Source organism: Lampetra fluviatilis, chromosome 17 (genome assembly GCF_964198595.1).
Source record: "Lampetra fluviatilis chromosome 17, kcLamFluv1.1, whole genome shotgun sequence".
NCBI classification, from domain to species: domain Eukaryota; kingdom Metazoa; phylum Chordata; class Hyperoartia; order Petromyzontiformes; family Petromyzontidae; genus Lampetra; species Lampetra fluviatilis.
Window position 1 is genome coordinate 12,163,516 of NC_136291.1, and position 23,364 is coordinate 12,186,879.

The window sequence follows — 23,364 nt, forward strand, 5'->3', positions numbered from 1 at the left end:
CTCTCACCCCCCCCTGTTACTGTCGGCATGCCTGTCAAGGTGTCCGCTAATGGGAACGTGGCCAGAACGTCAAGCGATTAATTATTGATCACAAGAAATGTTTCGTACGGCGGTACTTAACGCCGGAATAGTGAAGATGAAAGGGTGGTCAGCCCCTTGACTTCATTTCAGCAAAGATCGACAGTCCCCCCACCCAACCCCTTCTGAGCCGGTATTGGCAGATGATTTGCGTCCAATTGATTTTCGGCTTCTGGGCCATCGATTAGCTTGCGCGGGCCTCGTTTGGCGGGATTTGTGGAGTCGCGGATGGCCAATTGCTTGAGCATTGCTCCGGTCTACGTTGAGTTATTTAATGTGCTGGCAGCTTTGTGTCGCCCGTTCACGCCCGCTCACGTCTCTGCATGTGTTTATATCTCTTAATGTGCTCAAAGCCACAGATGTTTCTGCGCGTGTTATTTTATGGAACGATTATCACGGCACGTCATAACATTACTTATTTGTTTAGATAAATTAAATTGTATAATATATGCCCATTTGAGTGGTTGCGTAGTGGTCTTTGCACTGCACTCTGTTCTGGTGGACCGGATTCAATTCATTGCCTCGCGCATCGGTGGCAATTGATACCCGATCCTTGCCTCCCGTAGGATGACACCACCTGTAATGAATACCTGGCGCGGTACGTGAACATTGTGGGGATACAAAACGCGATCAGGGATCGGTGCCCGGCAGGAGCACTCACCACGGACGTCTGTACGGAGGAACGAAACCTTTGCACCGTGCGCGCTGTACGATCGCTCGCTGCATTTGCCCATGCGTGCACGTGTGTGTAATCGCCGCTGCTGCTCTCTGTGTTTCCTTGGCAGGCTTGCGTCGGATGGAATGAAATGAGATCGACGTGCAAGCGCCGCCATGGAGAGCTGTGAATTCTCGGCCGCACCGGGGGGACACGACGGGGCCCGCCGCGGCGGCGGTGGCGCCGGGAGTCCGTCGAAGGGGGAAGGGGGGGCGGGGGCACTGGCGGCCGACCTGGGCCCGGCCGAGGGCCGCTCGCCGGCGCCGCCCGAGCCGAAGGGCGCCGCGCGCGGCCGCACGGAGCGCCGGCGGGCCGCTCCGCTCGACTCCGACGAGAAAGAGAGCAACGGGGAGGGGAGGGCGGACGGAGAAGAGGAGGGGGACGAGGAGGAGCTGGACAAGGAGTTTGAGGAGTTTGAGGAGGAGGAGGAGGCCGACGAGAGCGACGTAGAGAACCTGTCCGGAGAGATCGTCTACCAGCCGGACGGATCCGCCTACGTCATCGACGGCGGATCGGGCCCCGGTGGGGGCTCCCCGCGCTCCCTCGACGGCGTCCTCCCGTCGGCGCAGGCCCTCCTGCTGAGCGCGCTCGGCCAGCGGCCAGACGGCGCGCCCCCCGCGGCCGCCTTCCCGCGCATCATCAGCACCTGCCACATCGCGGCGGCCTCCTCGCTCGGCAAACGCCTCTGCCGGGACGCGGAGCCCGCCACCTTCCCAAATACCTCAGCGCTCGCGCGCAGCCCGGTCCTTCACAGCTTTCGCGTGTACGACGTGCGACGGGGCGTCCCCGGCGGCGATAGCTGCGCCAAAACCCCTCTCGTGGCCAAAGACAATTCGGACCCGGCCCAAAGGCGGCTGCCTGCTTTCGAGAGGCCGGCGCGGCACGGCGACGGGAAGCAGAAGCCCATCTTGATGTGCTTCCTCTGCAAGCTTTCGTTCGGCGCGGCGAGGTCCTTCGCGGCGCACGCCGTGCAGGAGCACGCCGTCGCGCTTGTGGCCGAGGAGCGCCGGCTTCTCAAGCGCCCGGGGACGTCCGCCATAGTCCAGGGCGTCGGCAACGACAAGGAGCCGCTCGTCAGCTTCCTGGAGCCCGAGGCGACGGAACTGCCAGCGCCGCAGGCCACGGCGAAGGCGGCGGTCGGCCTCGTGAGCCCAGGGCTGTGCGGTTTCATAAGCAGGTCGCCCAACGCGGGGGCTTCCCCTGCGGCCGCTGAAAAGCCGGCGCAGCCGCTGAGCGTCAGTTCCGGTGCGTTCCTGGCACCCAAATCCCCTTTTACCTCAACTGCTCCCCTTGGGCGACTGCCCTCCAACCTCTGTGTGGAAGACCTCGGGAGAGGAAGGTCTCCTGAGAAGAGCACAGATGCGGGATTAAGTCAAAAGGGCTCCTCCCACGAGGAGCTTGAAAATAACAATCCTGAGGAGGAAAATGACGATGACCTCAATGATGATGAGATGTACGATGATGATGATGATGACATAGACGATGTGGATGAAGTACCTCGAGTTTCACTAGTTGACAACCCTCACAGCAGCAGTGAGCTTTTAACCCTCTCAAACCAAAGCATTTTTAAACCTTCTTTTCTGACGCCTAGCGTGCTAAACTCTACTACTCCAAAGGCTAACTCATCTACCTTCATAGCTTTCATGGACGGCAGTGCTGGCGCGAGCGCGAGCGGCGCCGGCCTCGGCATTGCCGGCAACACAAACAGCAGCAGCAGCGACGACGCGGATCCGCAGAAACTGCCCAAAGACGGTCTCACAGACGAGGAGAGGACGGGCGAGGCGAGGGCCTCGGAGGAGGGCGGCGTGCCGGCCGCGCTGCACAGCCCGCCGCCGCCGCTGGCCATGCCAACGCTGGCGCTGCCATTCGGCGAGTGCCACGGGCAGCACCCGGGCGGCTCGGTGGAGTGCCCCAAGTGCGACATGGTGCTGGGCTCGTCGCGCTCGCTCGGCGGGCACATGACCATGATGCACTCGCGCAACTCCTGCAAGACGCTCAAGTGCCCCAAGTGCAACTGGCACTACAAGTACCAGCAGACGCTGGACGCCCACATGAAGGAGAAGCACCCAGAGCCGGGCGACGCCTGCAACTTCTGCAAGTCGGGCCAGCCGCACCCGCGGCTGGCGCGCGGCGAGAGCTACACGTGTGGCTACAAGCCCTTCCGCTGCGACGTCTGCAACTACTCCACCACCACCAAGGGCAACCTGAGCATCCACATGCAGTCCGACAAGCACCTCAACAACATGCAGAGTCTGCAGAACGGCGGCGCGGTGCCCGCGCGGTCGCCCGGCGCAATGGGGGGCGACCAGCCGCCGCAGTCGTGCGCGGCGTACGCGGGCACGCCGTCGTCGCCCGTGCAGTCCCTCGCCGGCGGCGGGGCCACGGCGACCTCCTGCGCGGCCGCGGCGGCGGCGTCGTCCTCCATGTCCACCGCCGCCGCCGGTACCGCCTCCGCCGCGTCGACGTCCGGTTCGGCGGCGTCCGTGCCGTCCCCGTCGCCGTCGCCGACCAGGGCCAAGCCCAAGCCGACGTGGCGCTGCGAGGTGTGCGACTACGAGACCAACGTGGCACGCAACCTCCGCATTCACATGACGAGCGAGAAGCACATGCACAACGTGGTGTTGCTGCAGCAGAGCATGAAGCAGATGCAGCAGCACCAGCAGCAGCAGCACGGCCTGGCCGGCCTGGCCCAGGGCTCTGCGGCGGGAGGCATGTCGGGCCCGGCGGGCCTCGGCCCCACCGAGGCGGAGCTCTACCAGTACTACCTGGCGGCGGCGGCTGCGGCGGCCCAGGGGATGGGCCACCCCGGCCTCAAGCTGGACAAGGCCACGGAGCAGCAGTACCTCCTGGGGGGATTCCAGTTGGACCCGAGCACGGGCCTGGCCGCTCTGCCCCCGGGACTCGGTAAATTGAGATGGCAGTGGCACTGGGCTCTGGGCAGCGCCGCCAAAAGTCCTTGCGAGCGCACGCGTAACGGCAGTAGCGTAACGGCAGTAACTTAATTCCTGCACGGCTGCGCTGTTGAGATACTCTTACATTCACGCGTGTTATTTTACACACACGCACTCGGTATATATTTTTATAATATTCCCTCATAATGGTTACGTACGCGCATGAGCATATAATACAATGAAGCAATGATTTAGGTTTACGCAGCATGAACAGCAGTACATATACGTAACATACATAACATGGGATGGTAAGGGAAAAGTTATTTTTTAAGTAAACATGCCTTGGTGCGTGGGTGTATATGTGCTTTCTTCGTATAATCACTACTTATCCATGCATAGTCAACAATATATTGCATCTTCTTTAAAGTTTCTAATATATTTATACGCTGTTTACATATTAATCACAGCTTAAAGTACATATTGATATTGAGCAGTATTGTAGTTACGTAATCATTGGGGTTTGTAATTGAGTCTGAAGAAACACATGAACAACAGTCACCTCAAGGTGACTTCCTACTAAAATGAGCATTGGGGCAGTGCTCATCTCGTGTTTACAGCCCTTGGCCAGTGGTGTAGATTCCATGTTCCTAAGGCAGGAGCAAGACTCATCCATAGGCCAACCACTGTTAGTTAACCTTCCCAGAAAATTCGTCCTCATTTTGTCGGCCCATGAAGGATGAATTAATCAACCCTCCAACCAATGTTTTGAACTCCGCAACCTTGCAATCGTGAGCCTACTCGTTCTTCCTCTGAGCCAAAAAAAACGCAATTGTAACACAAGGGAGGCAAACGTCGATAGCTATAGGGGACACAATAAACAGAGCAAGGGCGCCATGGCATTCCGTACATTAGACACATCATCTAAACAAAGGCCAAATATGGCAGCCAGATATATATACGTAAGGAACAACAATCAATCTTGATTTTTAAATCGTGCCTTGCGCAATAAAATTGCCTCTAAAGCGCTGCACGGTGAAAAAGATAAATAAAGCAACAATAGCGTATAAACAAATTCAGAAGGATTAATGAACACAAGATGATTACTTCTCGTTTATTAAACTAAACTTAACGATTTAACTAGAGGAACAGAAAATGCCGTTCGTACTCCCTACAGTCGGTGATTCTTCCCCTGCACCTCTCCCCCCCCCCCCCACCACCGCACGCCCAGTGGGGAGCGACCTCGCCATGGACCCGCGCCTCGCCTCCATGGGCGGCCAGCACCTGGTGGGGGTGGACCCCGAGCTGCTCGGCCTCTCCGCCGGCTCGGCCGAGCCCTCGGCGGCCTCCGCCGACCCGGCGCTGCGGCTCTTCCAGTGCGCCGTGTGCGGCGTCTTCACCACGGACGCGCTGGAGACGCTGGCGGCGCACGCCGCCGCCGAGCGCTCTCTCCCCGAGGCCGAGTGGAAGGCGTCGGGGGCGGACGGCGCGCACACGTGCCGCCTGTGCCAGTACGGCACGCCCCTGCGCGCCAACTTCCAGCTGCACTGCAAGACGGACAAGCACGTGGCGCGCTTCCAGCTGGTGGCGCACATCCGCGAGGGGGGGCGCGCCAGCGAGTGGCGCCTCAAGTGCGCCGCGCTCGGCAGCCCCGTGCAGCTGCGCTGCAACGCCTGCGACTACTTCACCAACAGCCTGGAGAAGATGCAGATGCACGCGGCGAGCCCCCGGCACGAGGCCAGCCTCTGCCTCTACAAGGTGAGCCCCCCCCCCTGTCTCCCCCCTCGCCCCCCGCCACCAACGCCCCACTGCCCCCCCTCCGTGTCCCCCGCATCGCCACCGTGTGCCCCCCTCTGTGTACCGGTAGCCGCGCTGTGACACTGCGGGGTGCCCAACGGGCGGGTGGCTCCCGGTGGTTATTGCTTTGTCACAGATGACAAGAGTTCTCCTGTAACGGTAATTGTATTACATCTACTGGCTACTGACTCCGCGCCGAGCCTCCTGTTTGTGTGCTGCTGTGTATTTAAAGGTCCCGTCTGCCACCCTTGTTGACGGGAGAGAAACATCGCCTCGACAATTCCAAGTTTTTTTTGTGTTGTCGTCCAATTCGTCACCGTGTTGTAGTTGTGCCTCGCGTCTCAACTTCACGTTTCGTTTGCCCAGTTGAGCCGTTGTAGTCCGAGCGCCGTATTGGATTTCCCAAAGTCGGCGGGAGATATGCTCCACGTCAGTGAATGGCCCGAAGAGGTGACACCTGAGAGGTACTAAGAGACCCAGTCCCAATACCTCGCCATGTGTGAGTGCACCCCACTTTCTGAGCAGCGTTGAAGAGTAGGCCAAATGCCCTCTGGTGGGTGGCCCTTCCGTCGGCTGTCATGTGAGCGTTCAATTACAGGGCCGTGCCTTTACCTTGCCTCTTGCCATACCTCTCTCTGTCTCTACTACACCTTTATGGTGGTGCTTGCTATTATCTGCAGAGTGATTCGCTACATTTAAATAATGACATTAGTCTGTACGTTTTAGCTCCTACAGCGCATAGCTCAGTGGTGTGCAACTGTCAGCTCGATGCATGTGAGAACCCTGTTTTAATTAAGAGTGGCTTCCTGGATTCGAACCCAAGTCCTCAGCAGGTCCCTCTCTTGGTGTTGTGTGAGATGCCACTGAGCTGCTCCTGACATCTACAATGGTCTAAAACATTACAAGGGGCATCTTTGTGTCTGTTTAGATCAGTGGCTTTCATCATTGAGATTGGGGGTAGATACCAGTAGAGAACTTTCATGTTTATCTATAACAATTATCACCAAATGAAGCTAAATTTAAATACTGTAATTGAAGGTCTCACGATGGAGAAAAATGCAGAAATCTTTGCTTAAAAGATCAGATTCAGAAGCTGCAATTATTCAGAAGAACGGCAGTTTTGGCAAACTGGAGGGCTGACGTTTGGGAAGACTTAAATAAGTCCACAAGTTCCAGATTGGGAATCGAAACAAGTGTGTCGGAAGGAAGGTTCTGTGGCACAAACCATCACTTTACACGATTCATTGTGGCTTCCATTTTCTTTACTGAGAGTTATTTATTGTAGATAATTGCTCATCCGTCAAAGTAATGACAAGTTCAACAAAATGTGTTACGAAACCACGAGGGCACTCGCCTTCTCAGCCTCGGCATCTGATGCAGCTGACCCCAGCCATTAGAAAAAAAAAACCCAGCAGAGTATGATTCCAAACGTAGCTCAAAAACCACCAAGATTTGGAAAAGTTTCAGGCTGTAGGATAACCCCTGAAGGTGGCCTACTGAAGACCGCAAAGCTGGATTTGCTTCATTGCCCACAATTTTCACAAAATTAAGACGAGGGCCTGCCAAGCTGAGGGGTTCAATTCAGGACCCAAGGTGCCCCACCAAGACACACACACTGTGAGCAGCAGAGTTACTTCCCTGTTTGGATATATATGCTGCACTGTTCAGCAAAGCAATTGTTAGTCACTACAGTGTAAGCTTGAAGTTTCACTTTCGACGATTTACTAACTGCGTACGTATGTTCCGGTTTTTAAACGTGTCTGTGTGTGTGTGTGCGCGCGCTCGCCCATGTGCACGCAATGTGTGCCATTCTGCAACATGTTCGGGTGCGACTTTTTCACACCAATAATAGCAATCGGCTTCCATTTCATGGCTCCTATAAAATGGAGCTCTCGGCTACTAATGTGTTTTTTTTTCTCTTTCCCTGAAGAAAATTAAATTTTTGTCCTCAACATATCGCAAAGCAATAGGGCGGTGTGCGAAAAGTGGGTGCGGTGCACACCTCGGCAAATTGAAACGCGAGCGCGCGCATTCCACCGAGCGCGCACTTTGTGCACGCACGGAGCGGCTCGACACGCGGCGCTTGTGCGCTGTTAGTGCGAGGGTCGAGACGCCGCGCTGTTGCCAACACCGGCGCCTCTCTCGTTTCCATTGTAACATTTTTTTTAGTTGGCAGAGAGATAATGCAAATCGTTATTTACTCTGCTTCCACGTGCACCGTGATTAATACAGGAGACGTGCAAACAGCAATGGGCATGTTCTATTGAAAGTTATAATTAATATTATGCCTCTTAAAAAAAAGTTTTGAGTTGCAGTCACAATTATACAGAGTTTACATGGCGAGGTCAAGTGTTAACACGCGCATAGCTGGTAAGCGAGTGAACCTCATTATGCAGCTGATTTTAAACGTTTTGACCCGTGGCCTGCAAAGCACTACCTCAGTGCAACATCTGCTCTGCAGAGGTATGTGGGTACGGTACCGTTACCAAAATACTGCCCATGTTTCATACATACAGCGGCCAAAGGGCTCGTCAAGTGTTGTCAAATGAGTGGCGTGAAATTATCAATCATCCACTCGTCCAAAATTGGTTGAATTTTTGTACATTCTATAATCATCAGCTGGCTGGATTATTGGAATTGAGGTACTCATAATTCAAGCACTGTGGTCATTTTGAATGTTTCATTTTGCTCGTGTTCAAATACAACGCAATGCCTGTTCCCATAATGTTGTGGTAAGCTAAGAGGACAACTAATGCAATTTGTGTAATGTGGTGCATGGCAAATATATGCTGGAACATTCTGTGCATGCCTGTAAACAAGATACTTTGGTCAAGGCAAGTTCAATTAAGATCCATATTTGCAATTTTCCTGTAAAATGCTCAGTTATTTTTTCATGAACGCTAAAGGAAAAACCAAGTAATGTAATGCTCAGTAATAGAATCGATTTATCCCATTTCACAGGGAACATTGTGTTTTCAGAGTTTACACTTCAACAGAGGCCCATGAATGCTGATGATTAAACTGCCCATGGCAATTTAACATGGATGCCCGTCATTTCTATAGCAACACATTTGAAATGGTTGCTATGAGCAGAATAACACCTCTGTGACTGCCACAACGTCAATAATTGGTTTAGTTTGCACTCAATTTGCACTAATGAGCTCGGATATTGATAACGCTAGCAGCTGAGAAACCCACAACTGGAAGTGACAGAAAAAAATCCGCTATCGATGACCACGCACCATGCGCTTGTTCGCACGTTCACGCACAAGGCCTTCTCCGATACAGGGAAAATCAAGCCCGCGCGTTTCCAAAAAAAACAACATCAGGCGCGTTATTCTAACGACAACATTTTAACCCAATTTCTTCATTTCCAAGCAAGTGCCGGTGACAGCAGACATTTGCAATTAAGTGGCTGCATCTGCCTCTGACGCAGCCTCAGACGCAGCCCAAGAGGCTTTGCTGCAGTGGAATAAGCCATGGCTGGGTCCGTTCTGTGCCAAACATTTAAATCATATTGCTTTTATTGACTGATTTGTGTTGTACTAGGGAAGAGCAACACACTCAAGTCACCTTTCCTTTAGAGAGCACTGCCACCCTTTTTGATGACACCTCCTGTGTCGAAGGCACTCGCTGCTCATGCGATATCGAACACGCCCGGGCGACCTTCTTGCCGCGCCCTAGGTACCACCACACGGTCCGCGAGACGGACACGAGAGAAGGGCAGCATCGCTCACTAGGAAATCAAGGCCGCATCGTCGTAAGATAAATCTATAAAACTACAGGCAAGTTTTATTTTACCAGGTATGTCCCACTGAGCTATGTAGCTCTTTTTCAGAAGCAACCTGGCCACAAATAATAGCTCAACGAAGTGGCTCATCACGTGGACATTTGTAGCAGCCAAATACTCTAAACGTGTGTTTCTGAATATGGAGGGAAAACCTAAGGACCCCGTGAAAAATCCACAAGACCACGGGTAGAGAAACGTGCAAACTTCAAATATATAGGCGTCATGGTTGGGATCAAACCAACGACCTCCTGTATTACAGGCGAGGTAGTTAACATCTCGCCACCGCACGATCGTGCCGAACGATTAGCTGTGCTGAACAACGTGACGTATCCGACTGTTGCGTATCTGCCCTGACCAATTATCCACCACACCTAGTTCTGGGAAAACGATGTCCCACTATGTCCGCCATTTCTGTAATGGCTATACAAAGAAGCCCTTAAGTGTGAGCTGGTGTCCATTTCGTAGGCATTGTTTAATATTTCTTGTAAATGTTTTATATGTCGAAGGCTTCTTGACTACATTGAAAACCATGTTACAATGCACAGTACTATATTCTTCATCGCTTACTTTGCAGCTTTTTTCCCTGTGTTTAAAGAAGTTTTACTTTATTTTTGTCCAGCACCCTATATGCGCGTGGTGTAACTGTAATTTTTTTCCCAAGAGATTTTTCACGTATATATATCCGTACGTACCCAGATCCCCCCACAGATAGTCGGCTACGTGACGTTGTACTGCACCGTGATTGTGCAGTTCACCTGTCCTCGCGCACGGTTACGGGGAATAAACAAGAACCCCGAGAGGTGACCCCGGAATGTTCCCTATTCAGCCACAGCTCTGTGTCCATTTTCCCTTGGCTGTGCGTGTTCTTTTTTTTTCTACTTGCGTGGGCAATTTTTTTTTCAAATTTAAACTGGCCCTTCCCTTGCCACCAACTCCCACCTCTTTTCCTTAAACTCCCCATGGTGACGGTGGTGGGGGGGGGGGCTGTTAGGCAACTCAAGTTGACTCAAGAATTAGCCTGTGCAGTTATAGGCGATGACTTGGGGATCGGATCTCTGTGGACAACGGGCCCCGTCTCTCCGCCTCCACTGTAGCCCCTCCAGACGTACCCGCCACCCATGCCGCACGGTGTGTGTGTTTGCCGTACATGCAGCCCTTTCTAACAACAATTTTTTATATTATATTATAACAATTATAATGTAAATGTGGGTTTACTCTCCAATGCATCGGTGTGCTGAACTAGTAACGAATTGACATGCTTTGTTTACGTGAGAAACTTTACGAAATGGCTGTGTCGGGTGGTGGCGGGTTTAATGCCACATTTATATTTACACGATCTAAACCAAAAAACAACCTCTATTACGGACAATAATTATGTCTGCTTCTCTCAAGGCAAAGCCCTCCCTGTACGCGCCGGACACGTGTGTCGTTTTATGAAGGTCTTCTTTTTTTTGTGCATGCTAACCCTGTGTTCTGATTCTCTGACATTTAAAAAAAAGACGTCTGTTGACTTGTGGAACTCAGTAAACCCGTCACACCACTCTGGCTAATTCGTTGGTATTTAGTCAGTCAGAAGGCCCCGCTTGCACCTTTGTTCCTTGTGTTGTGTAATACCAAACATCGTCCCCGTGTTGTTTTACATTGGCTCAATGTTATTTTTAGATACAGTTGCCCTGCATTTTTCATTGTGTCCTTACTCCGTTGTCTTGTCAGTTCCTCGTGTCGGTGCTGTCAGGTGCTGTTTTATGATTTGTAGAGCATGCGGCACCTCTGAATAGCTACTAAATGTGAATCAAACAAAGACCGCTTAGGCCGTTTATTGTACAACGTCGCAGTGTTGTTTCCCCACCTGCACATTAGCGTACAGTGAGTGGCCACGCCATCGGAATGTCAAAATACTTTTCGGCGCAGATCCTGAAAATCCATTCACACAACGGCGTCGCACCTAACTAAAGAGACATTTTCGCTGTAATTGTTCTCGAACGCGCACACAAAAGTGATGGCACTGGCCCGGCCAGGCGCTAATGGTGGGTGTGGAACGCCGGGGCTGCGCAAGAATCAGAAAGGGCGATTATACCCAAGACTTGTTGCACCAGCAATTACAGAGAACATAATGGCAGCCCCCTTTTGCGTGATGCCACTTGAATGTAAAAAAAAAGTCACTTTAAATGACCGACGTGGAGATTTACCTCACCTCAACTTCACGAAATACGGAGAATGTTATTATTGTGATTTCCTTCACTTGGCGTCCCCCTCGGAACTTGTTTTAACTTGAACACCGCAGCGTGTGGGGGCTTAGTGACGATTACATTAAGTGGGTCGGCCTGCGATGACCCTCACGGCCAGTGTTTGGAGTAAAGCTGGACCGTGCAGGTCTGTTTGCTTATGTTTCACTGCCGACTGGCATTAACAAATGGCAAGGACAGGGCTCTTTTCTTTCGCTCTCCAAATGCCTCATGCAATAATAACAAAAAAATTAAAGCCGTTTTGCAGGAGTATCTTGTTACAACAAATGAACGTGCAAGCCTCATTGTGCAGTGCATCAAAATGGTATCTGGCGGAAAAAAATGGCATTTGAGATAAGTCTTCTGGTGAAGCGCGTCAGCTTTACTGTACCACGAATGTGAAAGTTATTGTTCTTAAGCGCTTGGCCATTGCGCCCGTCGTTATTCAAATGGGGGTTTGGCAAAAAACGCGGCGTGGTTATCGCGGGGCAGTTTACAGACTCCCGTCTTGTTTTAGCCTCACTTTTCCCGATAAGCAAGCCATTTCGGCACAACAAGTGTGGGATAAGCATCCGCGCGGCGGGCGCTTGGAAGGCAGACGACGCCGCCGCCGCCTCCTTTGTTCCCCTGCAGGACGGTGCTCTTATCGAGCCACCCCCCACCTACCCCCGTTGCACCTGTAGGGTCAGCGCCGCCGCAAATAACGTGGCCGAGCGCACACGCAAAAAAAACAATCGCGGGCCAAGGAGGGGAGATGGGGCACGGGGCTTGGAAGAGAGAGGGGGGACGTTGTGCCCACCAGAGTTCGCTCGCGCGCACCGGAGCGCCGTTTGCATTCTCCTCGTGTAATTTTGATTTAGCGCACCTTCCAAACCCCGCGAGCTGTGACGATCCACTTGATTGCCTCAGAATTGCAGGAGCCTGATTGCACGTCTGCAAAAGCGTGCCTTGAAAACGCTGGCCCAATCTGGTTACTGTACTTCATTAACTGCTCGCTCGAAATGCATTCTTAATATCTTCCTCAATATTTTGTCATCGCACAACACTGCGGGTTTAAAACAAATATATACATGTGAAAATCCAGATAAACACGGACACGAAATAACACCAAAAAAATATCATAACGGCCGTTCACCCAGTGGTTTTACCGCCATAGTGGCGGCAGCAGTCTCGGTACGCTCCGACGGACGTCAACACGTGCAAACGCTTTTATTCTGCTCGTGCACAAAAACACAACCTTCAGTGAATGGGACAAAGGAAGAGTCAGAAACATTTCACTGAAAAGGCTTCTTTAAAGCATTAGCGGATATTAATAATGGTGATGAAAAAATGGTAAGCAAAGTATTTTTTTGTCCCAGAGTGGGAGAGGCAGTCAGCATCCGAGATGATTCTCCTTTCCCTAGATTGCACAATACGCTCGGGCCATTTCATACATAGGATTGCCTCTTGTCAATGACACACGTTTTGCAAATTACGTTTCTATTTAAATTGCCTCGCAAAACAACTACTCACAGTGTAGACAATAGTCAAAGCAGTATTCTCTGTACAGTATACTGTAGGATGAGGAGTACGACACATAAATCATGCCGCATGTAGATGTACTTTCCAACTGCATGTCCATATTCCACGTGCAGATGTACAACTCCATGTGCAGCTATTGCACCAGAGAAATGCGAAGTTCCCAGCAGTGGCTCAGGACAACCAACAAGGAGATGAGTGCCAGACACATGCTTGATTTGACTGTGCACTATGCATTGCATTTTTCTTTTCTGTGCGCTGTACAAGCACGATTACAAACACGCACAATGATTGGAGATGTCAGGGACACCGAGAGGAGTACTCTTATCGATTGATTATTAACGCAGCAGCGCACGCCAAAGTTTTAACAACTTCGCTGTTTGAATGTGGAGCGCTTCATACCCGTTGGCCAGCAGCCACACGCCGAGACACTTTGACGAGCTGAGCGTGAGCCCCGCTTGCATCGATTGGCTTGTCGCTGAGCATACGCCTTCTGATTGGCGCTTCAATTGGATTGGCCACATGGGATCTGAAGGGATGAAAGGCCGGGAAATTCGACTTCATAAATTATGGTCAGTTAGAGACCCATTGGGGAGATTGAAGTGGGATTGGCCGGGAAGGAGGCAGTTAAAAGAAGCTAGAAAGGCCTGAAAAAGGATAAATAGGGCCCGCATCAGGAACTCGGGACACCTTTGATGAGATACTCCCTACATGTATGTTGTTGCTCCCATATGTATATATGTTGGCCTAATCAATAATAAGCCCTTACAAAAACATTCTACGTCTGGACCTCCGTTCATCTGGTGGCAGCGTTGGGATTACTCCAACTTGTCCCATCTCAACTGCAAGAAGAACCCCCAAGGAAGAACCAGTGAGAGCAGGAGCAGCCGAAAGGTGAGCGATTGCTCTAGGCTTTCCGAGTCCTTGACTGGCCAGAAGAGGAGACGCTGAGAAGGCTTTGCCTACGGCACTGATTGACTAGATGCTGGCCATATTCTCCGCCATTCCAGCTGACAATGCTTACTAGGAGATGGCAGTAATCTTCCCCTGTTCAGTGGACCTTACCAGGTTAAAATAATAACGAGTTAAGTTTAGTTTAGGGAGGAGCAGGTGTGGCTATTGCAGAGGCGGCATTGGGAGGACGTTGGGAAGACGTTGGGTCGATGGTGGTGGCCATCCGGAGATCTGTCGGTGATGCTCCAAGGAGACCATGCAAGCAGGCAGCCTGGTGGACACTCGGGCACTCTGAAGCAGCGTCTCATACTCTGGTGGTCTGCCACCGCTATGGCCAGAGCAGCCACATCATCGCACGGGGTTGCCATAGGGGTCCAGTTGCGCCTGGGTCGGTTCTGCACTACAATCGGCGCTTATTTGTGCAGGTTCTTAAAGCCTCCCTCACTGCCACCGCTGTGCAGGCTGGGACAATCCTAGGTCCCTGGATCTTGTGTGAGGACGATTCCAAGTTGGTAGGTGTGGTCGACAAGTCCTCAGGAGTGGTTGATGACTTTTCGATGGATGCCATATCCGTGCACAATCCAGAGTGGTCAGTTGTTCAAGTGCAGCAGATTCGAGCAATGTTGCAAGATTTTGGCGATGTATTTCATCGAAGCCCATATGACCTGGGATGCGCTACGTTGATGGAACTTGACTTGTATAAGGGGGATGTGGCTCCCATCTGTCAGATTTTGCACAGGATGAGCCCAACTGAGAAAGCCCTTGCACAACAGGCAGTGCAGGAAATTCTGCAAGCTGACATTATATCACTGTCTGCAAGTCTGTGTGGTGCTCCTGTGGTCCTCGTCAAAAAGGCCAGTGATTTGTTGGGGGTTTTTTACACTTCCGTCGTCTTAACAATGTCAGACTGGCCGACGCTTACTCATTCCCACATATTAGTAACTTTGGATGCTGTGGTAGGAGCAACATTTTTTTTAACTCTGCATGTCACGATTTTGGCAACTCCCTCTTCATTCTGAGTCCCGATCTCTTTCAGTTTAACTATCTTCTGATGGGACTACAAATAGTGCCAGCAACGTTTTACGTTCAATGGAGTTGTTCCTAGCTCGTCACCAATGGTACATATGTCTAATTTACTTTGACATTGTCGTTGTCTTTGGTCACTCTCGATGAACGTGTGAGCCAATTACGACGCGTTTTCGCTCGGGTTTGGGATGCTAAATTCAAGTTGAAACCCTCTTAAAAGGCCACCTAGCCCAATCCTCCATTCGTTACCTGAGCCACTCTGTTAATTCCACTGGCGTTGCCACTGATCCAGCTGAAACAACTTGTGTGCGAGACTCGCCCGTACCTAAGAAGAATCGAGTAAGGCCCGAAAAAGGATAAAAAGGGCCCTCAAATGAGAAGCTCCCAGCACTTATGTTGTTGCTCCCTGACGCGTATTTTGATGTTGAGTTGTCGCTTAATAAATAAGCCCTGATATATATACAGTCTGAAGTTTTAGAACACACCTTTAATTCTCCACGATTGACTTCCAAGTACACCATGGTTTAGTGTTGAAATTACTGTACATCTTAAAATAAAAAAAAATCCAATCGGCATTTTATCCGTTTTTTTAAAGGAGGGTTTTCTTCCCCTTTTAATTGTTCGCGGGATTAGCCGGCTAACCCTAACTTTGTGCCGTTAGCTCTGTGAAGGCTGGCACTGGAATAAAGGAACGCACGCAAGCCACTTAAAACAAACTGCCTTCCATGTCACGAGGTGACAGCTTACACAGTGTTTGTGAGTTTTAGTTCTGGAAAACAGCCAATCTGCGCCGTAATTTAAGATATTTCAGTGTCACAATGTCCTGCCGCATCTCTAAAACGCACCTCGGTTTACAGCCTGCCCTTTGTAAAGCATGTTTACTGGGGCCTCTTGTCAGTTAAATGGGATCAAATTGTGCAAGGTTCGTTTAAGTATTGAACTTTTCACCATGACGTGCTTGTGTTAAGTTGAATTAAAGTTTTTAAGAGGCGACATTTAAACAGGGCATTTACACTTTTAATGAACTTGCTGTTGATGGCTTGCGAGAAAAACACCCAAATTGTAACATTATAAAAAATGTCATTGGAGACGTATTCTTCGTTCGTTTCGTCAAATACTTTAAAAACAAAAGGAGTTTGTCATTTTGAAAGTGCTGTAGTTTAAAAAAAGAAGTGTTAAGGGTAAACTGGTAGTTGTCGAACGATGGGATTGTGTATGTAAATACTGTAATAGCTGAGCATATTTGTCGGAACTCAAATGGTAATGACATTTTCAGCGCTCCCAAGGATAGAATGGAAAAATAATATTCGAGTCCCCTTCGAGTGAAGCGTTATTACCTCTGCAAGGCCCGACCTCCAAGAGCGTTCGGTTGAGATGGCCCCCAGCTTTTGTGACGGGGTGGGGTGGGGGTTTTGTCGCATTCGCAATCACCGGCGGTGGCTCTCGGGGCGAAGTCCCCTTCGTTTTGCGAGTGCGTCTCATCGCAGCGTGGACGAATTCACCTGTTCATTCCTGCCGATTTATTTACGATACTCTGTGACGTCTCCTGGTTGAGGATGTACAAGTATCTGAATTTGTGGTTCCAAGTCTTTTTTTTACCACGTGTCTGTTGTATTTGGCGGTACATAAACACTGCAGATCAGTGTACAATATACAATACAGTATGCATATACTGTGTTGAAAGGGGTGGAGCGGTGGCGCAGTGGTTAGCGGGCTAAGAAACGAGCTACCCGAGTTTTGATTCCCGGTAATATCGAGCATCATTGGCAAGCGAAATCACTCCTGCCCTCTCGCCCCTTCGCCAACCCCCCACGGTGTGGTGAAGTATGCCCAAAATACCCCCAGGTCTGACATGGGGTTCATGCAATGGGGGATCGAGGATTGCTGGAGAATGTATTATTATTATTCATAATTATTATTTATTCTGTATCGTGAAAACACATGAAGGCATGCCGTCAGCCTTGCAGACAGCTGGAGCAGCTGTTGTTAGTCATCACTTATTAACACTGTCACAGCAAGCGAGGGGGTGGTGTGGGTAGTAGCTCCACACCCAGCCACCTTTGTCTCCAAGTGCTCATGATGATTTCTACATATGGCGCCACACGCTATGCTAAGCGGGCCGAGGTTGGGATGCCAGTTGCTAATGACGTGCATCGTTTTTTGTTGTTGCGGTTCACATTCGGGAAAGCGGATGAATCGAATGTGGGGCTGCCTGTATCATGGCACATTGTGGGAATGGCCACTCCAGTGTTACTTCCCACAACGACACCACACCCAGTCCACACACACACACATTCATGCACAAAGACAAATATCTCCCATGCAGCCTTTAGCAAACCGTTGGGGCAAGTGCGGCAAGGGAGCATCTATGAAGACCATCACAGCACGCAAGGGGATGGGTGGCCAACACTATGGTCGGCCACCTTTGTCTCCCCAGTCCTGATGTTTACATGCTGCACCAGTTACTCGTTTAAGGCTTAGTCGACCTAGGGGAGACCAAGGACCAGTTCAAATATTCGTCACTGTTATTGATCATGAGCAGGAATCGAACTCGCCTGGTCCCTAGCGCAGGGCCCTAACCACTGAAACTACTGCTCCCCACACACGCTCAAACACGCACACGTGCACATTCATACACCACACACACACTTGCTCCTAAAGGTACACTTACACATATTTTGTTAATTACAAATGCTGTACTTCAATTTGTCACGTAGCATGCCTGTTGCTGTACTGCATATGATTCATAGGTACAGATGGGACCACAGAAAAGCCTTCCGTTGGGTTTGTACGTGTCCTTTAGTGCCGCAACTCAATCTTAAAACTGCGTGTATGCTGCTGAAGCCTATGTATGCTGCTGAAGCCTATGTATGCGAGCATTGTGCTTTTTTGTACACACAATATTTGTAGGTTCGGAGTTAAATTATTGTCATAGGCGGAAAAGTGAAAGCAAAAGCACGTACATTTATTTGTTTATTTACATTGGTCCCAATCTTATACCATTGCTATACATAGGTAGGTAAGGGCTTTCTTCAATTATTGAGTTAGCATGTGTGTGCTGTTGATATCTTGAGCACAACACATTTTTCCCAGACCTAAATGCGCGTATGTATAGATATTGATGCTTTATTTTTTGACCATGGTGGCATCCCATTGATATTCATAATCCCTTTAGTGAAGGAGACCTGGCAACAAGAGTGTGTAGTGTATTGCAAGTTCTTCTCTGTTTATTGCCAACTTTTGTTTTGGAGAATCCTTCAGCTGTGGATCATCACAGACGATGTCGTCCTGTTGTGTCTGTGTACATACGTATATTCTTCTTTCACACCGTACGTAGCCAACCGTGCTAATCGGGGGTGTGGGAAATACACATAGATGGATCTGTGTGATGGATCTGTGTGTGTGTGTGAGCGTATTCACCGTTGTTGTCATCGCATGTGTACATTTTCTTCGAGAGTAGGTGTCGATTCAAGTAACTTTTCATTGCTTTCGATAGCCGCGGCCTTAAAAGGCTTTCCCCTCCCCCTTTTTTCTTTAATCCACTGAGATAATTTTTCATTATCAACGGTAATGAAAAATGTGTGGGGGGCATTCCTCACCCCAAACAAAGGTTGACGGGATTGCTGCAACAGGGGTGTCCATAGCCGCGGCCCTGTTAAGACAAAGGGCTACATTGATGGATCTGAGGTCACCTCTTAATGGAATTTTTAAAAAAAAATCCGTCTTCACCAAAAAGGTGGAAGAATAATAGAATGAGCTTTGGTTGTGTGAATATCCCTCAATGTCAAGCAGGAATGAAAGCTGCTCTGAGAAGGCAGGGAGGGGGAGGGGTGGTGCTGAGGCTGAGGTGGGGGTTGGGTGGGGGATAAGCCTTAGGTTTTTTTTCAGCTGGGGTTTTTTTTGTTTGGTGCGGTGGGCTTTGTTTTAGACTGGGGCTCAGCAAGGCCAGAAGGTTGATGGATTAACGTTGGAACCCAGATGATCCGGCCAGAGTTCCACGGCGTCGTTTGTCAGCCCAAAACCACAGCTTCATGTTCCGCATTATATATTTTTTTTGTCTCGCGAAAGAAAAATGGCGCAATTTTTTTTTTTTAAGCGGCAGCCAATACCACCCATGGGCTCTCGGTCCGTTTGTCTTTTGCGCGATGTGAAATTCTTCTTCTTTGTTGTCACTGCTGCGGTTAATCCATACGAGGTATTTTTCATGCCCCTTGTTTGCCTGCGCGGTCGACGTGAATATTCTGCGCACAGCGAATTGGCCGCTCTGCTGCTTTAAAGATAGCTCTCCTGCTTCTGAAGGCTAAAGACAAATTGACGTTTTGACCTGATGGCCTCCATATTTTCTTCTCACAAGAGCCGAAATCGCCGGGGGTTTTTTTCTCTCCGAACAAAAGAAAAATAATCCAATGGTTCATTATAAACGTGACGCACAATATAAAATTTGACACTGCCATCAACAATCGTCTGCTGTTGTCGATGGTACCGCGGGATCTTTAACTTCTCCGTTAATGATGCACTTTGGTAATGCCCTGCGTCATTACCAGTTGGCAGCACGTTGTGAACTGCATGACCCGTCCTCACTGTCCCAGTGGCAGGTGTGCAGACCGCCGGTGCTGGGGCAGCTGCCTAGGCTGGGTCAACTCCCAAGCACGCAGAGACACACGCATGCAGAACATGTACCGCGTTCGTTTGGGTACAGCTGTGTACTTATTACGCACTGATCATATTCATCCATGCGCATTGCCACTCGTGGGTTTGGAGTTTAGACGTCGGCAATTTATTGCTCTCGGGGTTTTTTATTTGCTCGTGGCAAAATGATACCACAATTGTACTATCGATGTCAAAACAAGAGGGGGAATAAGTGTCTTTTTCAGAACTCCTCCAGTCAGCAGAACACAACATTTCATGGAATGTCTCTGGAAGGTAAAAATCAAAGAAATACTTTTGGAACCATTTCAAAAGTGTCTCGCCAGACCAACCTCCTCCTTCCCGCATGCCAGTCAATCGGTATATATTAAAAAAAAAACATTTTTTAACCCTCAGGGTGATCTCACATAAAACGACGCAAAAGACACAAATAAAATTTGTATCTGAATTTTTTTGTCACGTGCAGTTGCTAGCGACGTCGCCGCAGCGTCAAGTCGCTACACTTGACAACGGCGATTTGATCACGGGTGGCTTGCCCAGATTCAAGCCGGCTGCGGCGATGCTGCCTCAAGGGTGCGATCCCCCTGAGCCTCCCAGGACGGCGGCTGCAACCTTGTAAATTCCTCATTGGAAAGAACAGGGATATTGCGTCATTTGAAGATGATTTGCCGCAGCCTACGTTAAGTACGTCCGCAGGACCAGACGACCCAGCTCTGGGCTTCTTAGCAACACCTCTGCATCGACGTCGGCTCGCGAGAGCGCTAATCGGGAAAAGACCTTTGTTGGTTGGTCATGTATTCGGCTCAAAAGTAATAATAATAAAAAAAAAGTCTCCACGCTAAAATTCAATGGCGAGCTTTGTTTTGGGGGCCTAACTTGTTGATACAATATCTATATTTCTATGACAGCGTCCCGGATATCCATAGCAAAAGCAGATCAATTTAAAGGTGAAAGATCATTTCCGTTGATGCCACCACACCTTACTCTCGCTCCCTTCTGTCAAATCCTGATACCACTGGACGGTCAATACCAACCACCAAGGCCTGTCCCATAGAATCCTGTCATCATGTGGCATCGAGTCGTTTCGTAGGTCGTTGCCCGTTGAGCGCCAAAGCACTTTGTGCCTTGGTAACCTTGGTAACCTGCCCTCCTTCATCTTGCACCAATGCTTCAACTGGCAATTTGTTCAAACAAAAACAAAAAAACACGTGCGACGACTCCAAGGTAGAGCGGCAAAATTGAGCGTGGTCTTTGTGGACTAATCTTTTGAAACAGTTGCGTGCTCTCCTACAGGTGAGTAAAATGTCACCTAATATACTGAGCCCTGGGTAATGCTTGCCACCGCGTCGGAGAGATTACACCGTGGACGCCGACTCAGCACACATGCATCCTGCGACCGGCCACGTGCGCTTTTAAACAGGTCACAAGCAAAACTCCTCACATTTCTAATTCATTTAAGAGCGGTGTTGTGTACTACGTTGGAATACAACTGCTTGCTGCGTGAGTGTCCGTGTACACGGTTAGCATGTATCATAATACGGGGATATCTGGTATGATGAATAACTTACCGTACTGTGTTCTAAGGACCCAGGTAACTGGATATGTCATGGACATCAGTGACAATTATAATTCGAACCTGGTGTGACCCTCCCTATAGGGCATTTCAACATCGGTTGCTTGTGCTGGGGAGTGGCACGAAGATGGACGTTCACGGTGCTGTCCACATTCGTATTAATAGGAGCTCGCTAACAGTGCTTGTGCCAGAAAAGCCTTCATGATCACTTGAGAGTCATCCTTTGATTAGACAATGACACGGTGAAAGCTTTTTTGAGAATGTCTCGTGAACAAATCGCAGTCGTCTGATTCTACATTGATTTATTTTTACATCGTGCACATTATTACTATTAACGGCATGCAGAATGGGTGTGAGGGAGTACGCCATGATGGTTTAGGGACAGGTTGCCGGCGAAGACAGTGAATTGAGGTTACACCTCAATTCGACTAAATGGATGCAGTCTGAGTGGAGTGTCTGACGCGAAGTTCGTGAGTAAATATCAAGGACAGAGCAGAATGGAATGGAGGCCAAGATCGCCGGTGTCTTTGAGAAAGGCGGTGGATTGTGGAGAGAGAGGGGGAGAGACGGTGTGCCGTGAAGAGGAGCCGTAAAGAACGGCGGGTTAATTAGTGCGCACTTTAAATGCTTTATTTTTTGCTCATTTACTCTCGTTGTGAATTATATTTTGGGAGGACTTCAATGCACACCGACCCGCGTGGTGAAATATGGTCACCACACAAACCCCCCCCTCACGATACGGCATTGGGAGTGGATGGACGAAGTGTTGTAAACATTGTTTTCATTACAAGGTTAGTGAAATCGAATGACAGTTAATAGTTCTCTAGTTAAAGTTACTGCAAACATTTTAAGTCAGATTCAATGACTTGGCAGTGGCATAGATAGAATGCTGAAATCCAGTATATACCTCGTGTAACTGAAAATGCAAATGTGCTTTTGTCATATTACTAATTTGTTCTTGTCGCTTAATTTGTATCTCAACACTGTGAAATTTATCATACTTGCACGCTATTGCTTTGACATGTTGTAAGGTCTCCTACAAAAATAAGCGCCAGATATTACAAACAGTATCAAGTCGCGGAGCAAAATATTTGAGAAAACACAACACTAAAACGATTGAAGGCGTCAACAGCAAAAGTAATGTAAGTGATGACGGACCTCCCCTAGATGCTGGAGCGTCACTCCGCGTGGCAAGCTACCGTGGACGAGACAGCAGAATGCTCCTTTTCTTGTTGTTCTAACAGCATTTGAATGCAATTGCAAGACGAAACTTGTTTGGCTCCTTGCCTTTGCTGATATATATTTTAATCTCTCGTAGCTGGGACAAACCAGACTGAGCACAGGAGGCAAAGCGAGCGAAGTGAGTTCTTTATTCACCCTGGAGAAATCCGATGAGCCACAGAGCTCTTTTCCACAGATGTCCAGGAGCGGTTCTTGGCGCAGCCTTTGTTGTGGGGCTGATGCTGTTGCACTCGCTGGGTGTGAGATGCCGTTTGTCTCTGGTTGGTCATCTAGCGCTGAACCCAGGATTTCAGCAGTTCTAGCTCAGTGCTCTGACACACACACTGCCTGCCTCTACCTGGCAACCTAATTTCATCACTTTGCTGCAAACTCAAGTGTATATAGGAGGCTTGGTGACAGAATCTGGCTGCCGATTGCAGATAATGACTTATCCTTGGACGAATTCCACTTACTTACGTTTCAGCTGTGAATATAGTTCCTGGCTTATATCTGTCAAATGGTGGCAAGTTGTGTCTGTGAAGTGTCGCAAGACACTGTACATGCACGATGACATGTTGACGATGTGGATGACGACGATGATGATGTCGTCATTTTGCCATTGCACGTGGAACTGCTGTCATTGATTATTTTCCAATGAATACATTTGTGGCGACGGTGGCTCACGCTCCGACCCCACGACTGTGTAGCCGTGAGTGGCCAGTGTCAGCTCTCCCTGCGGTCACTTGTTCCTGGAGGCTTTGCCACTTGAGCTCCCTCTTTGTTGTGGTCTGATTTGTGTGTCCAGCGTGGGCTTTTGCAGCAGCAGTAGCAGCGGCGGCGGCAGCGCTAGCGCCCGCGATCGCCTGTCAAGGGGAGACAGTTAACGTGGTGACTCACCGTTTAGTTGTAATCCCCCCCCGCGCACCTCCGAT

General features: G+C 49.7%; 1 protein-coding gene across 1 annotated transcript in view; it reads left to right on the plus strand.

The window, feature by feature from the left end:
* The window catches only part of LOC144936944 (zinc finger homeobox protein 3-like), a 194,550-nt gene that overhangs the window by 42,041 nt on the left and 129,145 nt on the right, over window positions 1–23,364 (plus strand). Inside the window, exons 2-3 of the mRNA XM_078864187.1 lie at window positions 864–3,697; window positions 4,913–5,439. Coding sequence (XP_078720313.1) covers window positions 910–3,697; window positions 4,913–5,439 — 3,315 coding nt within the window. The 5' untranslated portion in view covers window positions 864–909. The remainder of the gene's footprint in view (window positions 1–863; window positions 3,698–4,912; window positions 5,440–23,364) is intronic.